This window comes from Miniopterus schreibersii (assembly GCF_964146895.1).
Source record: "Miniopterus schreibersii genome assembly, chromosome: X".
Taxonomy (NCBI): domain Eukaryota; kingdom Metazoa; phylum Chordata; class Mammalia; order Chiroptera; family Miniopteridae; genus Miniopterus; species Miniopterus schreibersii.
Window position 1 is genome coordinate 22,675,119 of NC_138104.1, and position 18,913 is coordinate 22,694,031.

Genomic DNA, 18,913 nt, shown 5'->3' on the forward strand with positions numbered 1-18,913 from the left:
AGATTTTCCATCCTTGCCTACCTCTCCTATTCAGATTGTTTTTGTTCTCTCTCTATCCCTTGCACTCAGAATTCATCTTAACATGCTTACTAACTGTGCCAGGACTCCCACCCCTCTAAAGTCATCATGTTACTTCTTGGCATGTCTCTTATGTCTAGAATGTTTCTCCTTCGACAGAGATCCCTTCAGACAGTGCATGAAACAGCATTGACTTTCATATTGAGCTTAACAAATTAATAGCAATGATTCCTAATTGGCCATCTGGGATATCCTGTCAAGGTCAATAATGTCCAGTCCTTTTGTGGGGTTGGAGGGTTTTTTATGTGTATATGAGTCTGGTTCTACATTAAAAATAAGGAATTCTCAGTGGAGCATTTCAGAGCAATTATTTCTTCATGGGTGGTTAAAGCCACTCTTCATTCAGCCTTGTCTTTCTAACTTCTTCAAGGAATTCCATGATTGCCCAGAAACACATCACTGGATATACACATTACTCTTATTAGAATAGTCTTCATAAGCATAGACCCCAACATTTATAGAAATTAATCTGATTTCTTGACTGATAGTATAAACAGAGGAAAAAGAAACATGAGAGAGGGGACCGATGTCAGGCAGAGGAATCATATTTGAGTATTACCTACACTACAAGTGAAAGAACTTACCAAATATAGGTCTCCATAGCCCAGGCAAAGTGGACAGTTGATACAATTATTCAGTCAATTCAATCGAATTGCTAGAATGATTATATCCATTTTTCCTTTGGCTATTAAAACCAGACCTACATCCTCTACTCTCACAAAGTAGTCCGGTCCTCTTTGTATAGGGCCAGGAAGCCAAAGTGGTGTTTATGGAAACAAGAAGGACCTTTAACTGACTGTTTTTCATTCCCAAATTGACCAGACAGTAAACACCAGATTATTGAGTTTCCCTTCTCTATCCTGCTTGTTCTTTTCTGTTAATGGATGTGGTAGCACAGGACTCTACCTTATTTGGATACTTGAATTTTTACCACTTCATTTTATGACTATGTAAATTGTACTGCCTCCCAATGAAGCAGATATCTGTCCTCTTAAGCTTCAGTTTAAACCAAGAGAGAAAAGGATTTTAATTAAAATGTAAACTTCTTTTCTAAAAGGATAAAAATAAGAAAAGGACTTAACATAATTATGAAAGAATCTAAGGCAGTTCTGAAGTATGAGCTGAAGGAATCTTTGCAGACTTTTGTTTGTTTGTTTGTTTTTGGTATCTTCAGGACCCTGGCTTCTGATGATTTAAAAATGAAATCATTCCCTTTCTATGTGCAAGTATACATTTTCTCTTTCAACTAGGCTTTGTTTGTTTGTTTATTTGTTTGTTTAATCCAAACCCTTTCCTTTGTCAAATGCTTAGTTCATTTGTGGGAGTCCCTTAAGTTGTATTTTCCCCATGTGAAAGCTACTTTTGAAGAGGAGGAAGAAGTTGAGAGACAGGATGGGAAGAAGAAGGACAGGAAGGCTAACACTTACATGACACTCACCATGTGCCAGACACTGTTCTAATCTTTTTGCATATACTAATTAATTTCATCCTCATAACCCTATGGGGTTGGTATTATTGTCTTCATTATAGCAATAAGGAAATCAAGGCACAATGAGGTTAATTCACTTGTCCAAAGTGACAGAGGATAGAAGGGGGGCAGAGTCGCAATTTGAACTCAGGTAGTCTGGCTCTGGGCTGTTCTCTTACCCATTACGTTATACTGCCTCTCAGCTTGGGGATGTGAAGAAACTTTGGGGATTCTATTAACTCAGAGGCTACTAGAAAGAACAGTTTGTGATGACTGTGTTCTCAGGGGTCAGATATGGTACACTTCCAGTTCTTTTCATTGGAACTACTATGGGATGCAAATAGCCCATTTCTAACTATAAACTTGGATCTATTTAGTCACATCTCCATTGAAAGAGTAGAGTGTGGGTCATGAGCACCATCTAGTTAATAGTTTATTTATTCCCTCTCCCCTGATCTCTTCCTGCAAACACATATATTCTCACAATGCATTTTTAAGTACATATTTCTGATTTTTCTGGATAAATGCTTTTGCTTGTTTTTGTTTTGTTTTAAAATATATCTGTATTGATTTCAGAGAGAGGAAAGGAGAGGGAGAGAGAGAGATAGAAACATCAATGATGAGAGAGTCACTGATCGACTGCCTCCTGCATGCCGCCTGCTGGGGCTCTAGCCCGCAACCCGGGCATGTGCCCTGACAGGGAATCGAACTCCTATCGCCTGGATCCTAGGTCAATGCTCAACTGCAGAGCCACACCCAGCTGGGCCTGCATAAATGCTTTTGTACTCTTCTTCAAATTTGGCTTGCTACTGTTGGCAGGAAATTCCCCCTTGTCTGTGTCTTAGCATTTCTCAAGTAGATATTTTGTTAAAAATATTAAGACAGCTTAAACAAAAAAGAAATGTTTGTCCCCTTTATAAAACACTGGAGGGCTTCTTGCAACAATATACCTCATTATTTGAAGCTCGAATGACTACCAATGGAGAATCCTTATACCAGTGTTTTTTAGAGCTTCCCTCGAATTTCAGCACACTTGCTGCTTTTCAACAGAATTTGCAGAATAAGGTGTTTGGCAAAGCTCTCCCCCCCCCCACTCACCCCTGAGAGCGTTTCACTTCCTCTTTCATCTCCAGCTTGGGTACTGAGTACTAGCTTTAACCTGGCCCCCCACAGAACTGATGGAGATTTTGTGATCAGTTACTTCCTCTGTGCCCTCTCTTGATTTCCCTCAAAAGACCTTTAACCATTTGCCCTGATTCTGCTGATTTCAACTTGTTTCTCTAAAAAATACAGAGATCATTTTCTCTTGTCACAGAGGTCACTTCCCCTGTCTCTGGGATTCATTTAATTTCTATTTGCCTTATGATTAGAGTGAGCATATAATTTATCATCCAAACCAAGACACTTGAAAGTGGGAAAGTCAATCCTAATAATTATGCCTGCCAGGAAAACAGGCATAAAACTGGGTTCTCCCAGATACATTGGGATATATGGGCAGTACCCTGTTAATGATGTGTGTGCTTCAGAAGTGGCCACATTCCAGTGTAGTTTTGCTGTCTGAGAATTATCTTCATGAATATCTCATAAGCTCATTGTCCATTTGAGAGGACAGGATTTACTTTTGTGACCTGCTCAAGCCACCCAAAGATTAATGGAAGCAATGGGAATTATAAACAATCTTAATTTTAGCCTAGCCCTTGACCATTTTCAAACACTTGTTCTCCCATTACCAGAAAGCCAAGCCATCCCAGCTCCATAGGGTACCACTCAGAGTATAACTGAGGTTTGAATAAACAACACATGTGGCTTTTAAGGTTAAACGAATATTGTTTGACATACAGTACAGTAGAGTTGTTTTTCATTTTGGTTTAAAAATTGGTTACAATTACATTTTGTAGCTTCTTGGAATTAACTAGAATCCATCTGTCTCCATTAGAATCATTGTTGTTTTTTTAAAGCCTTGGCTGAAAAAAGAGGCCCTCTCTCACTCTAGATAATTTGTCTAGTGAATCAGGAAAAAAACAAAACAAAGAAACAGATTTTTAAGGGTATCGGTGCCTACTTTTTTCCTTTATATATTTTGTCTCTTAAATATGTCTACATTATGATATCTAAGGTATAGTATCTAAGATTGTAAATGGACAAATTTATTTTCAGCTGTCTGACAGACCCTGCCCAGATCTAGAGAGCCTCTTATAGCTGTACAAACTGTGAACATCTAAGGAGATAATTTCATTTTAACTATGGTTCATATTAAATAGAACGAGTAAAATGTTGAAACCTTTAGCAGCTACTTATAGAACATTCCAGCTTAAAGAATGACATTTTGATGACTTTGAAAGCTTAAAGGCAACAAACATACTCGTAGTTCCTACTTGAAAATATATATACAGAAGTAATGGCTTCAATAGTTTTTAACAAAGTGAAATATTTCAAATTTAAATACACATACCTGTCTGCAAATGCTTAGGTGATTGTGAAATACTCATCTGAACTTGTGTGACAGCAGGGGTGGGGAACGTCCAGCCCACGGGCGGTATACTGCCCTTGAAATCATTTAGTCTTGCCCTGCCAGGGCAACCACAGGCGGTACTCGACATTCAATAAATTCAATTAAATGTCTGACCAAACTTAGCAAGCTAATTTTTAAGTTGATAATTTTGTATGGCTCTCGAATGATGTTATAAATATCCAAATGCCCCTTAACAGATAAAAGGTTCCCCACCCCTGTGTTACAGGGTATTAATAGTTGATTCCCATGCCTGATACCTACTTGCCTCATCGTTTGCCATGTTACCTCATTTAACAGACTATATGCTTCTATATTGCTTTGAGATTTTGACTGACTATAAGTATGATGGACCTGGAGACTATTATGCTAAGTGAAATAAGCCAGTTAGAGAAAGACAAATACCACATGATCTGACTTATATATGAAATCTAATTAACAAAATAAAGTGATGAACAAAATAGGTCCAGAGGTATGAATGCATGGACCAGAATAACAGACCTTAGTGGAGGTGGGTAGGGGACAGGAAGAGATTAACCAAAAACCATATATGCGTATATGCATAACCCATGGACACAGGCAATAGCATGGGGAAGGCCTGAGGTGGGGAGGACGTTGGGTAGAAGGGGGGCTAAAAGGGACAAAATGTGAGATCTCTGTAATACTGTCAACAACAATAAATAAATAAATAAATAAATAAATAAATAAATAAATAAATAAATTTTTGTTAAAGAAAAGACTGTTTAAAAGCCCTTTAAGACTGTGAGGTCTAAATGAAATAAATTGAACTTCTCAGAAGGCCATGCTGAGTAAACATTTTATGTCGATATCAATAATTAAGTCTACATTTTAAAAGGGCATTCGATGAGGAGAGCCTTTTTATCCCTTTTCCTTTGTAATTTGTTCTCCTTTGTATACTTAGATTAGGCTTGAAACCACATCCTATAGCTTTTACATATTGTTTTGCCATTTGCCTGTGAAACTTGTCTGGTTTCAAGTCTTCTCTCTAGACCCATATTTTTATTTTGCTCAGAACATAGCTTTGAGCCACCACAGCCAGCTAAAATGGAACAAGTATATCCATATTTACCCCCACTCAGTCACTGTCAAGGGCAGTGCCATTTCCCAGCTCTACAGATTTGCAACCTGGAATAATTGTATACTCTTTTCTCCTCCATTAGCAAATCTTACATTGGGGTATTTTCATTTTCTTTTCAACTGTAGTAGTCTGTTTTACCCCTTCTTTTCCATTATTTTATATATTCTCACAACCTATCACATTATTACAACAGCCTCTTGGTTGGCCTCTCAGGTTCCAGTAGCTTCTTAACTAGTCAACACTCCATTGCCAGGATACACTTCCACAAATAACTTTTTTTTACCATAAGAACCTCTACATAAAAATTGGTAACAGGATCAAATGTGAAGTCTTCAGCCTCTTTTTTGAAGTTCGTGCAGCAATTTTTGACTACCTATATTTACCTCAACACCTGTCCTCCTCCTTTCCTCCCTCCTTCTCTCTCTCCCTCCACTTTCATCCTCTCTCTCCCTGTTTCTCTTTCCACCAGCCCCATTTCTCTGGTTTCACATTAGAAGTTTCCATTCAAGCCACACCTTGCTTGCTGTCACCAGTTTGTGACTTGCTATTTCAAAGCTCTGGTCCTTTGCAAATGCCATTTCTTTAGGTTGAGATAACCTCTGCCCACATCACTGACTTAAAAATTCTTTAGGGAAGCTTTTCATGATTGCATCTAACTACTCATTTCACTTATTCAGTATTTCCTAAGCACATACATTCAATTTGTATATCCAGTTCTTACCCTGTGTGTGTGTTTTAGGCTATTTCCTATATTGATTTCCTGTCACCTCCAAACAGATTGTTTGAGGTATATTGAGGGCAAGGGCCCAGCCTGATTTCTGTCCTCCTACTGCCTTTTTATGAGGCTTTCCACCCAAGAAGCTTTCAGTGCATGTTAACTGACATTTGGGCATTATTTTCTAGACATAAACAAAGGTGAAATCATCGTCACTGTTACAGGGTCAGTCAGGGTTTCCACATAGTTTGCATGTAGTCTTTGTCTACCATCTTTATTCAGATGTGTAATATACTATTGGCCAACCACTCAATTCTGTATTTGTGACTACAGTTCAATTCAGTACATAAACTGAGCATCTGATGGATACCCAGGAAAATGTTAAGTGTCCAGCCCAGTTATTCTCAAATTCTTGAACACATCACAACCCTCAGGAGGGCTTGTCAAAAACCAGATCACTGACCTCTCACCCCAAAATTTCTTTCTTTTTTTTTTTAATATATCTTTATTGATTTCAGAGACAGGGAAGGAGAGGGAGAGAGAGAGAAACATCAATGATGAGAGTCATTGATTGGCTGCCTCCTGCACCCCCCCTACTGGGGATCGAGCCTGCAACCCAGGGCATGTCCCCTGACAGGCAATCGAACCCTGATTGCCTGGATCCCAGGTCGACGCTCAACCGCTGAACCACGACCTGCCGGGCTCACCCCAAAATTTCTGACATTTTAGTTCTGGGGCGGGTTCCGGAATTTTGCATTTTTAACAAGTTCCCAGGTAATGCTGGTGCTGCTGATCCAGATACCACACTTGGAGAACTAGTAGTGATCTAGGCAGTACAGAAGGAGGTCTAGGACATGGTCTTTGATTTCAAAGAATTTGCAGTCTTTTCAGGGTGACAAGCCAGGCTCAGGAAACATTTTACAGCAAAAAATATTGTAAAATGTTTTAGTATTTATTTATTCAAGAAATATTGAATGAGTACTATGTGCCCAGCACTGTTCTAAGTACTGGGGTTACATCAGTGAACATGATAAACAGAAATCCTTGTTCTCATTTGAGGCTTAAGTTCATAGGGTGATTCTAGTGGGAGAAACCAGACAATAGATAAAACACATAAAATTTAAGATAATTTAAATGCTAAGAAGTAAAAGCAAAGAAAGGGGATAAGAAATATCAGAGGGGTTTGAAATGTTAGGTGGTCAGAGAAGGCCTTTTAATTCTATCACTTGACAAGTACTTATTGAGTGAAACTATGTGTCAGGCATCATTATAGATGATGATGATACAGCCATAAATAACACAAATAATAAACCTTGACCTTATGTAACAGACACACTTATTTGAAAGCCAGGAAATCTGGGGTTTTGGTACTAACTCTCATGAACTCATTATGTGACTGTGAGTGACTGATACTTCCCCTCTTTGAGCCTTGGTTTCTCCGTCTGTTAAATGAAGCAGTTGGACAAAGTTATGCTTGAACTCTTATAGATCTCTCAGGATACAAGATGCTAACTCATTTAGGCAATTGGAAATATGTAATAGTGCTTGAAGAAGACTTCATAGAGGAAGAAAAGCTTAATGCTTTTCATAGGCATAAGGGAACAAAGGGGTTTTGAGGTCGGAGGAAAATTTTAAAAGAATAACATGAGCAAAAACATGGAAGAAAGAATGGGAGCCATATGTTCAATGTAAAGCAAGCAGGTCAAAGAGATCCCATTGTAGTGTAGCTGAGAGAGTTGGGTGGGAGTTAAGTGCTCAATAAAGATGAGGTCGTGGCTAATTATAGAGCTTCTTGGATAGGAACCCACTGAGGGTTTTGATCAGGGAATGTTACAATTATATAGTCAAAGTGGTGTTTTAAGAAGGTTAACATAGCAACCAGAGTTAAACATTCAAAATGCATAATTTTTTCCCATAAGATGATCTCTGAATCATGAAGAATTAAAGTCATAACTTGTTATACATCACTGATCATAGTATTGCTATCAAATGAATTCTGAGGTCTTTTTCAAGCCCTAAAAGCCAATGATATTACATAATTTTCCCTAAGAGTATACTACCGTATGCTTGAACCAGAAACATGTTACTATTTAGACTTAAAATTTGAAAGCTTGGGGGATGAATTAAAATAGAAAATTCTTAATGTTTATATTCATTTGTATTTCTTGTTATCCCATGAAATATATGGTTGAATTGTTATTGGGTTTATCCTCAGCCAGATATATAGATAGATAAATCTGTATCTATCTAGCTCTAGCTCTATTTCTACACACACACACACAAACACACACACACACACACACACACACACACACACAGAGTACTCAGAGTGGTGTAAACATCTCTAAGACCAAGCTTTTCCCATTTGATTGTTTGGTCATAGGTAACACAGGTAATATTCTTGGGAGTTATCTTCTAGCATTTTATCTTTAACCAGCTGAGGAATATCCATATCTGTTGTATGTTTGTTGCTCTCCAGGCTGAAAGTAGAATCTTCTTCCTAAAGGCAATTATGCTGGAAAACAGCAGTACTAGGGGTTAGCTGTTCAAAGAGTGAATATAAAGGGTTAGAGAAAGGTATCTCAAAGATATATAAATGCTCCAAACTTACCTTAAATTTCAGATCATATCATAACCTCTCAGAGATACAATGGTGAATTTAACAAATCACGATAGACCAAATACTCAAAGCTCTCATTTTATTAAGGGTAGTTTAAACACAAGTTAAATATGACCTGCAAAATACTTAACTGTCACTGTAATAAGATAAGCAAAAGTGACAATTATGGTCATATTAAAATGGAAAGTGATTATTATCACTTTTATTTTCAAATCCTGGGTAATAATGCTTCATGGTCTATTTTGGAAAGTGGTAACTTCAGAGTTGTTTTGACAAAAGTGGCACACCCAGAGAGAAATTTTTTAGTGTTGCTTTTTGAAGAACAGCTAAAAAGTCTGAAGAATTTTGGGATCGGAGAAGCAAAAATGTTACTGGGTCACAAGGGTGATATTTTTCCCTTCTATGTATGCATGATTCTTTTTTTTTATTTCTTTTTAATAAACAGGGGAGGGAGAATTGTCGTGGGAACATTCTGATGGCGATATCATCCGGCAACCTGCCAACAGAGAAGCAGTAAGTGTGAATAGCTCAACTAATTCAGCACTTCACAGCATCAGACCAAACTTTCCTCGCTCCATGGCTACTCTCCCAGTAACTCCATAAAAGGACCTATTTCTAACACCATTTTTCTTTCCTTTCCTCAAAAATTTAAATGGCATCATCACCAACCTGTAACCATTTAAGTGTACTCCATAATTGGTAACCAGTGCCAGGACATGAATGCAAAGAAATCGCAGCCTCAGCCCTTGGGAGCCCTTCATCTAGATTAGAAGTTGGTTTCCTTTCAGGATGACTTGCCAAATGTTTGTCTTCTGTAAGGAAGGCAGGTCACTACTCCTATCCTCAACAGTGAGGACGTTCTGTGGATTGTAAAGTAGGCTAGCCTGATCTTTTGGCAGAGGTACCCTGTACATGCCCACATAAAATCCCCCTAAGCCTTAAGCTCTCACTTAGACCCCTGGAAGAGAGGAAAGATAGCAAGCTAGATTCTCCCTTCTCATCCTGAGACATCTCATTTCTGTTCTTGGCACTAATCTCAGAATAAGCTTTACAAGTAGGCATCTCTTTACGTATAGTAATAGCATCTCTTGTTCCTTTATATTTTTAGGTAATTAACAAAATAAAATCTCTCTCTAAAATTATATATATTTAAGTACAGCAACACTTCAAACTTCTTAAAATCTTAAAAGAATTTGTTCTAGTTCAAAGAACTTATCATATTAAAAGTCTTATAAATGTGTAAAAAATGTACAAAGGCATTCATTGTGCATAAATGGGTGTACATCACACCTTTGTACAAAAAAGTGTACAGGGGCATTCAATGCAGCATTATTTTCATAAGAGCAAAACAAATAGAGACACCCTAAGTGTCTATTAATAAAGTCAGGGTGAAACACCATATCTATGGACCCTTTGTAGGAGTTAATAAGAATACAGTACATACATAAGAAATGTAGTAAAGTGGAGTGATGTCAAAGATACATTATGGAAACAAAATGAGATGCTGGATGCAATTTATATTGTCATATATTTATGTAAAATTATGTTTGTGCATGTATGTAAATGAATATGAAAAGATCTGGAAGGTCACATACCAACATGTTGGAGTGATAATCTCAGAGGAGGTGGAACTGGGCAGGAGGATAGGTCGACTTTGACTTCTTACTTTATATTTTTTATGGTATTTGATGTTTTACAATGAGTATGAATTAGTTTTTTAATAAATAACATTTAAAAGACTTTCTAAAACCCTAGGGATTAGTTCTCAACATGCCTTGAATACAAGGTAAGAGTCTAGGGAATGATAAGGCAGACCTATAGTGAGGGTGTGAGTAAAGTGTTGGTTGGAGACATAGTAAAATGGCCAGTACAAACATAACAGTGCTGCTTAGGCTATGCTTCCCAGTCATCACTTGTGCCCCTTGTTATTTACATGCCCCCAGCTTGCCAACACCCTCAGCCCCCATTTTCTGTGTTGTGAATTTTCTCTTTTTCTCAGCCCCAAGTTTTGGTTGTAGTACAACATTGAAAGTGCCTGAATTAGTGGCTGTCAACCAAATTTAGGTTGCAATCACTTTGAGCTGTGTGCCTTAATCTGAGTGCCTTAGCTCCCAACGCTAAACTCTGTGGCCACCTCAGCAGTCTTACTGATAAGGCCATTAATTAGCCTTTCTTCTTGACTTCGTCTTATGCTGTCCCCAACTCCATCCTTTGTCTTTCAGCCTCATTGTTCTTCCTAAACTGCTGGTGATAGGCCTGGACTTAATCCAGCACTTCCTGTAGCAAAGGAGATCAGGTACAGAATGCAGGGCCTTGAAATAGTTATTGATTTTCAAAAGAGTTCAACACGTAACTCTAAAAATAACATTTGGGCCTGGTAGACCAAAATGTCCGGATAGCTCCACTTTATTATAAATAAATATTTTCCTTTGTTCTAAAAGATACAGATATTGGGGATATTATTTGAATAATAAATAGCATCTGTAATAATGGAAAAGTATGTACGTGGCACATAGTAGGCACCCAATAAATACCTGTTAATTGAATGGATGTGAAAGATGGAGTGAATGTATGTGTGTTTGTGAGTTGGGGTGGAGGGGAACTTTTTTTTAATCTTCACCCAAGAATATGTTTATTGATTTGAGAGAGAGAGATGTGAGAGAGGAGCATCAATTGGTTGCCTCCCATACATGCCCAGATAGGGATTGAACCCACAACCTAGGTATGTGCCCTGACCAGGAATTGAACAGGCAACCTTTTGGTGTACAGGATGATGTTCCAACCAACTGAGCCACCGGCCAGGACCAGAGGGGAACTTTTTATTAATATTGATGCACAGAAATTTGTCCCAAATCAGAGAGAAATTCTTCAAACTTGTTTGTTCTTTACCAGTCAAAAATTATAAGTTAAGAGAATCCCCTCTGAATATCCTTTGCAGCTCCACTTTCTGCAAAAGGCAACCTTAACAATACATTTCCAATTGATTAGATTATTCCTTTAGTAGACTGTCCCATTTAGAGGAAACCCTCAAAACCTCAGTTCACAAGGTTTTACGAAGTGCACAAGAAAAAGAGCCAGTGGTTCAATTATGATTCCTTTGTAAAAGCCTGAAACCGTTTGTGTTTGATTTCTCAATCATAATTTCACATGAATGGGTCCTAGTACCATCGGGGGGAATGTATGTGTATGGTGGGGGCAGTAAGTGCAGGGTGAAAAGTCAAAACATGAAAGCAAACATAATTTTGTTTTGGAGAACAGCCAAACACTGATTTGCCCCAAATATATTACTCATAGATTTACTATTAAAAAAGTGAAAGAGTTTGGTATAGAAACAATATGAAACAAGGTAAAAATCCATTTCTCATTCACATTGTCAGAACAATGGTATGGGAAGGAAACTGGTGTAAGTGTCTCCCAGACAAGAATAGTCCTGGTTACCAGCGATGGAGATATAATGTGTGGATTAGAATACTTTCTGAAGGCATTTTAAAATTAAACTTTTTATTTTTCCATAACTCTAGATTAATTTGTAAGAGATAATACAAAGAGATTATGCGTGCCCTTTACCCAGTTTCCCCTAATGGTAACATCTTGTAAAACTCTAGTACAGGATCATTACCATAAAGGCATTTTCCCTTTTTGAACTCTTAGAAATTTTGTGTCTCCACCAATAAATCCCTGAATCTTAGACCTTAGAACAAGTAAGGTAGAAATTCCTGGGGATCTGTTACATTGGTGGGGATTTTCCAACACCAGGAAAGAACTGTGGCCCTGGCCTTGTGGCTCAGTTGGTTGGAGTGCCATCCCATACACCAAAAGGTTGTGGGTTCAATTCCTGGTCAGAGCACATACCTAGATTGCGGGTTTGAACCCTGGTTGGGACATGTACAGGAGGCAACCGATCAATGTTTCACTCTCATATTGATGTTTCTCTCTCTCTCTCTCTCCCTCCCTCCCTCTTCCTCTCTAGTCTAAACATATCCTCAGGTGAGGAATAAAAAAAGAACTGTGTAAGAGCCACCTCAAAAGCCTGAAATATTTATCAGTGCTTCAACTCAGTAAATCAAATATTGAGCAGAATACAACAAAGTATAGCTAACGTAAAACCAATACAAAACAATATTGAAGGTAAACTGTAATAGAAAATTCTTTTATAATTAAAAATGGTTTTAAGAAAGCATAGCTATATGGTCATTTCTACCTAACTAGTTTTTTATTTTTTTATTGAGTTAACATTGCTAAATATTATATAAATTTCAGGTGTACAACATTATAATTTAATACCTGTATGCATTATAGCATGCTCACAACTAAAAGTCTAGTTTCTATCCATTACCATATATTAGACCCCCATTACCCATTTTTTCCTCCCGCCACTCGCATTCTACTCTGGTAATCACCATTTTGTTGTCTGTACGACTGTTTTTCTTTTGTCTTGTTTGTTTGCTACTGTTTTGGTTTTTTTCCACATATGAATGAAATCATTTGGTTTTTGTCCATTCTGACTTGCTCTCTCAAGCAGCTTGCTCATAGTTGGTTTTTAAGATAAGTTTCAATTTCACTTACAACTCCAAGGCAGTTAATGCCTTTTTCTCCTTTGCTATAAGTTACAAGATCAGAATGGCTCCTGGTAAGTCTCTTTCATTTGTTTAGGGCAACGACTGTAAAATAACCATTACTCTCAAATCAAAATCACACATCACCACCCCACTCCTGGCCTAAAACAGAAGATCCTTTATGTCAGTGATTCTCAAACTTGGCTTCAAATTAGAGTCCCCTGAGGGGTATATAAAAGTCCTGATGCCTAAGTCTTACCCCAGACCAATTCCATCAGACTCCCTGGGGGTGGGACTCAGGCATCAGTAAGTTTATAGCTCTCCAGGTGCAGCCAAAGTGGAAACCAGTGGCATGTGTGCCTGTGAACACTGTAGCAGACTTCTATATTGGAAATAACTTTTCTTCAGACCAGCTTTTAACCAAATATTTGTGGAACACTGAGCTTGACTAGACGTTCTCTCTCCCACCTTCTCCTCCTCTTCTTCGTCTTTCTCTTCCTGAACTTCTTCCTTTCTCCTTCCCCTCACTCCCACTCTCTGGCCAGCTACTAAATGGCAGCCTTCATTGTCACCACCCTGAATAAAACTCCTCTACTCCCTGACCTCAGTTTCTCTGTCTGTAAAATAAGACTTACATAAGATGAGGTTCCGGGGGGCTGACTGGTGTATGAACAAAATCTGTAGGTTTTTTTACTTTTGTTTTGTCTTGTATCATTTTTCTAGCCTTATCATATGTCTAGGGTCTAAGTCCCTGGTACTAAAGAATGGCTTTTTATTTTGTGCTCACCCTCATGAATCAGACAACTTCTTGCGCTTGCAGCTTATCCTGGGTAAAAGATCTTTCCTCTCAAATTCTAGTCCTGTCAGACTCCATCCTTTTAGCATCGGTAGGACACTCAGAATCCAAATGGTCTTCTCTGTGTTCCTTTGGCAAAATGTTGCCAAACTCCAAAAAGGACAGAACAATCTGTAATGGCCTTTGTGAAATGTGAGTGATTATGGCAGAAAAAGACGTCTGAGCCATTGTAGGGATGAAAAATATTTGCACTAAGAATCCCATCTGTGCCCATGATAATAAATGGATGCAAATTCTTATTTATGTGCATTTTATAGCAATGCTCCAGGATTGGCTCTTCTTAGATAGAGGGAATAATGTTCTCTTTCTCTTACTCTAGCTCCTGTTCACTCCCCCTTCTCCCATCAAAGTTTCCCCTCCAAGAGAGTGATGATAATTCCCAAATCTAAATTTGCAGGATGTGTGCCTATGGAACATAACTGTATTAAATGTTTTATGGGATGGCGGAGTCATGGGACCCTATAACTACCTTATCAAAGTTTCCAGCTATTTCTATCACTGAATATAAGGGTCTTCTTTTTCAATTGTCTGCAAACATTTTTTAATGGGTCTGTTCTCCTTTATACCTAAGAATTGTCTCTAAAACAGTGTTATTTGGATTTAAGCCTTAGGTTCTATTCTTCATTCATTTCATCCTCATCCATCCTCTACCTCAGCTCCTTGGATAGGGGTGGGTAGCAGAATAATGGGCTCATCATGTGTCTTTACCCCCATGCAGAAAGAGCAATGATTGGATTATTTGTGCTACAGGACTCTAAGCCAGGGGTTGGGGAATCTTTTTTTCTGCCAAGGGCCATTTGGATATTTATAACATCTTTCACTGGCCATACAAAATTATCAACTCAAAAATTAGCTATGAAAAAAGCTCCTAGATTTAATGAATTTCAAGTCCCACCTGCAGTTGCCTTGGCAGGGCCAGACAAAATGATTTAGTGGGTTGGACATTCCCCACCCTTGCTCTAAGCTTTCATTGATTCATTCAAGTTTTTTATGAGCAACTTCTAGATGCTAGACACTATTTTAGGCATGGAAGATATAGCAGTGAAAAAAACGAAGTCCTCACCTCTGCAAAGCTGAATTCTAGCACTGGCATTCACTGCCAATTCTTCTATCTATAAAATGTCTACAGTATCTATGCACTGATCTATGGTCTTATGCCTTTACCTATGTTTAGTCTCAGTACATTTATCTGGACTGTACTTGACTCCCAACTCTTCCTATCTACTTCACCTTATGCATTCTCAGGGTTCAATGCTTGGAAACACAGTTTTGATTATTACTCTGCTTTTATTTTATATTTTAAAATTTATCTTTATTGTTGAAAATATTACAGATGTCCCCTTTTCCGGTCCATTGATCCCCTCCACCTGCATCCACCCTAGCCCCAAGTTTTCCCCATACTATTGCCTGTGTTCATGGGTTATGCATTTATGCACATAAGTTCTTTGATTAATCTCTCCCCACCCACTCTCCCACCCCCACCTTCCTTCTGAGATTCCTCAGTCTGTTCCATGTTTCTATGTCTCTGGATCTATTTTGTCCATCAGTTTATTTTGTTCATCGCGTTCCATATATGAGGGAGATCATGTGATACTTGTCTTTCTCTGACTGGCTTATTTCACTTAGCATAATACTCTCCAGTTCCACCCATGCAGTCCCAAAGGGTAAGAGATCCTTCTTTTTTACAGCCTGGGCCAATGCAGGGTGGTGCAGCTACTGTGGAAAACAGTATGGAATTTCTTCAGAAAATTAAATTTGCAACTGCCATTTGACCCTCTGATCCCACTTCTAGGAATATATCCTAAGAAACCTGAAACACCAATCAGAAAGAATATATGCACTCCTGTGTTTATCTCAGCATTATTTATAATAGCCAAGATTTGGAAACAGCCCAAGTGCCCATCAGTAGATGAGTGGATAAAAAAGCTGTGGTACATTTACACCATGAAATACTATGCAGCTGTATTACTCTGCTTTTAAAAACATCCCTCAAAGGCTTCCACACCATCACCTCTGTTGCCTACCAAATAAAGTCCTCGCCCCTCAGCCTGTCATTTAGAGTCCACCATGATCTGTTGCCAACCCACTTTCGGAATGTTATCCTTCAACTGTTCCCTTTTATGGACTCTGTGTTCTGTGCTGCACCTTCTCTGCCTGGAATACTCCTCACCAACTCTGCCCCAAAAAAGCCTATCCACCCTTCATGACCCAGCTAACAAAGCCTCCTCAAAAAGAAGCTCTTTTTCTTGCCCTAATCTGCACAGTATTTTATACTTCTCCTGTAGCCTCTGTCACATTCTGCCTTATGTTGCAGGCTGCTACCTTAACTCTTAAACCCAAATGTGAGTGTTTTGGGAGCAGGAAGGACACTTATCCGTTTTGGCTGTTTGCTCCCTCAGGAGTTTGTAGGTGAATCTAGTCCACTCTTTTATAAGAAAAGAGAAAAGCCCTGGCCGGTGTGTCTCAGTTGGTTGGAGCATTGTCCCCTACACCAAAAGTGTGTGTGCTCGATTCCTGGTCAGGACACATACCTAGGTTGCGGGTTCGATCCTCAGTCAGGGTGGGTATGGGAGGCAACCGATTGATGTTTCTCTCTCTCACTTTCTCCCCCTTTCTCTAAAATCAGTAAGCATGTCCTTGGGTGAGGATTTAAAAAAGAGAGAGAGAGAAAAATCTCAGCATGCTTCCAATGCTGCTTTATTTTACGTCATTATTTTTCTATTGGTGTGGGTAGATGGTTGAGATCAGGGCTTATCACTAAAAAATCATTAAATGTCCTCTAATGTATGTAAAGCTATTTCTGCCTTTTCATTGATGGATTTGGGGAACTGAATTTGTCCTTGTCATTTTACAGAGACATTCTTACCACCGATCTCACTATGATCCTCCACCAAGCAGACAGGCTGGAGGTCTTCCCCGCTTTCCTGGGGCCAGAAGTCACCGGGGAGCTCTTATGGATTCCCAGCAAGCCTCTGGCACCATTGTGCAGATTGTCATCAATAACAAGCACAAACATGGACAAGGTAAGTGGTGTGTTCATTTTGTACCACATACATATCAGGGCTTCGGCAGCCCTTTTCTTTGGAGGGTTCAAGCTGGGAAAGGACCTTTTCTCCCATACATATCATACATTCACATGTGAATCACTCACTATCAAGTCTACAAATCGGGTATGGACAAGTGACTCCAGAGGACACTTAGGATTTCCCTAAATACATCCCAAAGAGCATAGCTAATATTTCAGGTGTATCTGTCTTTGTTTAGAACAAAAGGGAAGAAAGCAATGAACCTAATGCAGACTCCAACATTTTCTCAGTTGCCCCTGGGGGTTGAATTTTATTTGGGAAAGTTCATTGGATATTTAGCAGAATGAGAGGTTTTTCATTTTCCAGTAGGGGACCCACTATTCAAAGGTATTAAGAGCCAAATGCTTTTGAAGCTCTTCTCCATACATTAGAAATAGCAAGTCTCACACCTCCTTGCACCTCAGAGTCTCTTGGGGCTCTTGTGAAAGATACATTTCCCAGGTCCCGCGCTCAGAAATTCTACTTTATATGAGGAGATTGTCCTTAGGAATGAGTAATCCAGTGAGAAAAATCCAGAAACCTCCTGGCTTAGGACCAGGAGAACCGATCAGGTTCACACTGACATGCAGCCCACTCAGCCAGCCAGCTGGCTACAGCAGGCACCCATACACATCCAAGGCCCATTCTTTCCTGCAAGAGTTCCCCAGCCGCCACACCCCCAGTAGCAGGGGTGTGGGGGGAGGAGAAATTAAATCAAACAACTGACTGCTTCTTAATTTTTTAGGCATTATGTCAACCAGCTCTTCTGAGCAAGAGCTCAGCTGTTTCCTTTTTTATGAAACCATAAACATGTTTTGTTTCTTTTAAAGGAAAAACAAATCAAAGGCAGTTCTCTGAATGGGTTAAAAGTAATAAATTGTTAAACCAAATGATTGAATTGCATGGGTGAAAAACAATCTGTTACAAAGAACCCCTATTATAAATCTCAACAAAGCTAGTCAAGCAAAAACTAGTTGATCACATCTGTTACTAGTTAGATATAAATTTCAGATTACAGATAAAAAATAAATAAATTATTTTTGAAACCAAGAGGCTTAAAAGAACTTGCAAAATAAAATTCTTAATTTAAAATGGTGATGCATTAGAAGAATTGGAAATATTTACTATTGATCAGGGTTTTATTTGAAATTTATTATTTTTAAATCCTAAGGCATTCTGATATGAATTTATGAAATGAGGAGGAGGAGTTGGGTAAAGATGCAGTTTGATCCTTAATAATAAATTGCCTCCGATAGATTCCATTTGCTCTGCAAGTATTTCAAAGCCTTAAAAAAGATGTGGGGGCCCGGCCAGTGTGGCTCAGTGGATTGAGCATCATTCCATGCACCAAGAGGTCACCGGTTCAATTCCTGGTCAGGGCACATGCCCGGGTTGGGGGTTCCATCCCCAATAGGGTGCGTGTAGAAGGCAGCCGATCAACTGATTGATGATGTTTCTCTCTCATTGATGTTTCTATCTCTCTATGCCTCTCCCTTCCTCTCTCTCTAAAATCAATAAAAACATGCTTAAAGAAAATTTCTTTAAAAAAAAAGTGTGGGGAAATGGATTTTGAAAATCCTAAATCCCATAATTTCTATAGGCCTCTTCATTTTCAGGGCAGAGGCTCATCCCTTGATTTTCTCCATGTCCTACAAAGGCCCCAGCTGGTTCATGTTTATTCACTGCCCCCCATTGACTTGGTTGCAGCAGTTCTTTCCTGACCTTTCTATTATAGTTCACTGTAAAATCACTTGTCCCCACCCCCAACTCCTAAGGCCCTAGATGGATGCATTCAAAATCATCTTGAGAATTTGTTGTCAGGGAAAAGATTTTGTTTCCCTCTAGAGAATTAACCTCACCCCATTGCATTTCAGAGTATAGGCTCTCATCCAGTCTGAATTGTTTCCTTAGTCCAAACATTTAGGGCAGACGGAACCTAGCTATGTA

At 38.8% G+C, this 18,913-nt stretch overlaps 1 protein-coding gene across 4 annotated transcripts in view; it reads left to right on the forward strand.

Annotated features, from left to right (window-relative positions):
- Positions 1–18,913, forward strand: part of CHRDL1 (chordin like 1) — a 122,372-nt gene that overhangs the window by 86,897 nt on the left and 16,562 nt on the right. For all 4 annotated transcript variants that reach the window (XM_081125786.1, XM_081125788.1, XM_081125785.1 and 1 more), the window contains exons 7-8: positions 8,935–9,002; positions 16,756–16,924. In XM_081125786.1, the coding sequence (XP_080981912.1) occupies positions 8,935–9,002; positions 16,756–16,924 (237 nt within the window). The remainder of the gene's footprint in view (positions 1–8,934; positions 9,003–16,755; positions 16,925–18,913) is intronic.